At 52.4% G+C, this 3,025-nt stretch overlaps 2 protein-coding genes across 2 annotated transcripts; both read left to right on the top strand.

The window, feature by feature from the left end:
• Positions 1 to 1,488, top strand: SETTUDRAFT_149248 (uncharacterized protein; the record flags this gene model as incomplete). The annotated part of the gene is made up of 2 exons (XM_008025766.1): positions 1 to 1,122; positions 1,171 to 1,488. The coding sequence occupies exons 1-2, from the start codon at positions 91 to 93 to the stop codon at positions 1,486 to 1,488; spliced, it is 1,350 nt and encodes a 449-aa protein (XP_008023957.1). The 5' UTR covers positions 1 to 90.
• A 544-nt stretch (positions 1,489 to 2,032) lies between these two features.
• On the top strand, positions 2,033 to 2,701 carry SETTUDRAFT_168417 (uncharacterized protein). Its single transcript, XM_008025765.1, has 2 exons — positions 2,033 to 2,391; positions 2,464 to 2,701. Exons 1-2 carry the CDS (start codon positions 2,060 to 2,062, stop codon positions 2,570 to 2,572), a joined length of 441 nt encoding a protein of 146 aa, XP_008023956.1. The 5' UTR covers positions 2,033 to 2,059; the 3' UTR covers positions 2,573 to 2,701.
• The last annotated feature ends 324 nt before the right edge of the window (positions 2,702 to 3,025 follow it).

Raw genomic sequence — 3,025 nt, 5'->3', positions numbered from 1 at the left:
GATGTCGGCCTCACAACACAAAATATCGCGTCCGCACCCACTCTCAGCACACCCACCCTGCGCTTCCTGACGACTGTTGATACCGCAAGAATGCCTCTGTATCTTGCCGCCGGCCCCAGCCTAGATGTATGGACAACGGAAGAAAGTACACAGGCCTGGTTCGAGTCACTCTTGCTTAGCAACCCCGCAACACTATCAGATACGCCCGGCCAGACTGCAAACGAATGGTGGAAGCTTGCACGCTCACAATCACCCATTGGCATATTAGCCCAGGTTCAGGATGTAGCAGAGGATGCCCAGAAGCCCAGAGTGACCGAGATTCTTTTCTACGGGACCATCGCTATACATGCCATTGGCGGGTTACCCACACCACCTTTGTCTTCGTCATCCATAGAAAATATCTCAGGCGAACAGCTCCCTGAGCTCAGAGTACACGCAACACCCCTTTCTTCTGATCTGTTGCACCGCAGTAGCATCAGCCTCCCGCTCGACGATGACGCCCATTTCCTGCCCCCGCTGCACAACGCCCATGGCCCTCCAAAGTCCCCAAAGAAACATCGGGATATCTTTGAGGAGGCTACAATAGCAAACAAGAAGGCCAGAGGGAGTGGTGGGAGAGCTGTCTCGGCTGCAGCTGCTCGGGGTAGCGAGTCCCAGCAGCCTTATACCCACCGGAAATCGTCGCTATCCATCGACAAAAGGGCCTCGCCATTCACAGACTCGAGACCACAGTCTGCCTCTGGAGCCCTTCCGCACCCCAGCTCTCGTCCGCACTCTCGATCACCAAGCATCTCCTCAGACACAAGGCCATTGAGCCGCAAAGGTCAGCCTGAAGCCCATGCGAGGCGATCAAACCTTTCTCAGGTCGCCACTATACCTATACAGCCAGAAGAGCCGACAACAGAGTCACGCAACAAGGATGCACTGGTAAAAGTGGTCATGGCAGCAATGCGCATGCATGGGCTGCAGCAGCGAAAGCCAAACAAGTCTCGTCGGGCATCGTTGGCTGTTGGCGGCGAAGAAAGCGAGCGGCTGAGCGAAGAGGCAATCGCAGAGGCAGCCAAAGACGATGAGTACAAGTTGATTTATCATCAAACCTACAAAGGGGCAGCATTGGCCTTGGTATGTTGGATTACTATTCATTCGAGCACAGCAGCTGACTCTCTGCAGAGAAAGCACATGTCGGAGAAGCCGCTGCATGTCCAACCGGACCGAATGCGCGATGTTGTCGAGAAGCTGCTGACAATATTCCTGTCTGATCCGCTTGCAGAACCGCCACCTGCGGATGTACCCGCGAACCCAGTAGCCACACCGGGTAGTAAATCGCGGCCCGGCCTTCCTGGGTCCACACACAGCCATGCAAGTCCGTTTGACCTGCCCAGCACATCTCGACCGTCGATGATGCGATCAGTCACCGACAGTCACATATATACGGGGTCGCCCATCAGCAAGAAAAGGGGTACCATGAATCAGCCACCGCCAAAGTAATAAGCTGTGCATCTTAACATCGCGATGTTTCTATTTTATTTTAGAGTTGATGGTACGTCATAACAATAGTGCGGTGCATTAGCACCAGTGCCTCGTTTGGATATCCGGGGCGGGTACAGCTTAGCACGCTTCCTATTGCAGCGCTGTTTCATAGCGCTTATCATAATCCGTCATCACATTGCGGGGATCATCGGCCCCAACAACAAACACGGTCTTTCTTAAACCAAAAATAACGGAGGCGTCCAGGATGGTGTCACATGGATCTACGTATTTGCCTTTGCAGTAAGGTTGTCGGAAAGGGAGGATCGCTGCGGCAGTGTCCCGCCACACTAGCAGACGACTGACTCTGTCCTGCTGCTAGTACCAGCAACAGGTACAACCTCGTATTCCATGTTGCATCAGGAGACGTTATGCCACCTTGGCACGAATAAACATACTGAAGCAAAAAGGATATAAAAGGCCAGCAGTCAGGCTGTCGAAGAAGCCAACCCAGCATTTGCACACAACAGCATCACCCGATCCCCCTTCCAAACACCAAGCCTTCTTCAAAATACCACTCAAATCCGCCAACATGTTCTCCAAGATCGCTCCCCTCGCACTCCTCGCCACCAGCGCTGCTGCAGCTGCTGTCCCCCGCAGCATCGACTGGACCTGGCAAGTCACCGACTTCAGCAGCGTCTGCACCGCCGCAACATGCTACTACTCGTTCAACGTTGCTGCTCCCACCGGACCATCCGGTCAGCACTCTTTCGACGCCAAGTACTGCTCCGGCAACAGTTTCCAGGGCGACTACAAGTCGTGCGGCGAAGTCGGTGTGGACGTGCCCGGAGATGTGCTAGCGCAGGAATTCAACCAGGGCATTGACGTTGGCGCCATCGTCAGTGTGCGGTTTACCTTTACAGAGTAAGTTGAAATGGCTCCCCCTTCTCTCTTTTTCCGCCGATAGACGAGCAAAAGGCTAACGAGTTAAACTAGCGGCGAGGCTACCTACACGTACACAGGTAACACCACCGTTAAGCATACCGGTCAGGGCCCGGCTACCCAGTTTACCGTTGTGCCTACCGAAGCTTTTGGCGTGGCGTAGACGTGAAGGAACCACGCGTTCATGCTCATGGATTATCATCGTTATGACTATTTAATCTCTTGGCACTAGCGATGTACCTGTTTGTGTCCTCCATAATATAATGTATCTCCGTTGTATCCAACCTTGTCGCCTCCCCCCCTCTTTATTCCTGCATAATAAGTATATCGTACATATCTACGATCCAGTGATGTGAAAGCTAGAATCTCCACAATATGTATGTACAGTATGCAAGGCACTTGGGTAAACAAGGATTTTTGGATACTAAAAATCGTTCGACAATGTACTTTTTGCCCGTCATCAAAGTAATAAGTAGTAGTAGTAGTAGTAGTAGTGGTGGTGGTGGTGGTGGTGGTGGTTAGGACTCGAGAATGTTTTTTTATAAAATATATATATAACTAACGTATGTGGCAAGCGAGCGCCGCAGGCAAGCGAGCGCCGCACCCCACCAAACCT

The sequence above is a fragment of the Exserohilum turcica genome (genome assembly GCF_000359705.1).
Source record: "Exserohilum turcica Et28A unplaced genomic scaffold SETTUscaffold_15, whole genome shotgun sequence".
NCBI lineage: Eukaryota > Fungi > Ascomycota > Dothideomycetes > Pleosporales > Pleosporaceae > Exserohilum > Exserohilum turcicum.
This window is presented reverse-complemented; position numbering and strand designations above follow the sequence as displayed.

Coding starts and splice junctions, on each gene's coding strand:
- SETTUDRAFT_168417 (XM_008025765.1), top strand. CDS start 2,060: ATGTTCTCCAAGATCGCTCCCCTCGCACTCCTCGCCACCAGCGCTGCT. Junction 2,392..2,463: donor GTGCGGTTTACCTTTACAGA/GTAAGTTGAAAT, acceptor GAGTTAAACTAG/CGGCGAGGCTACCTACACGT.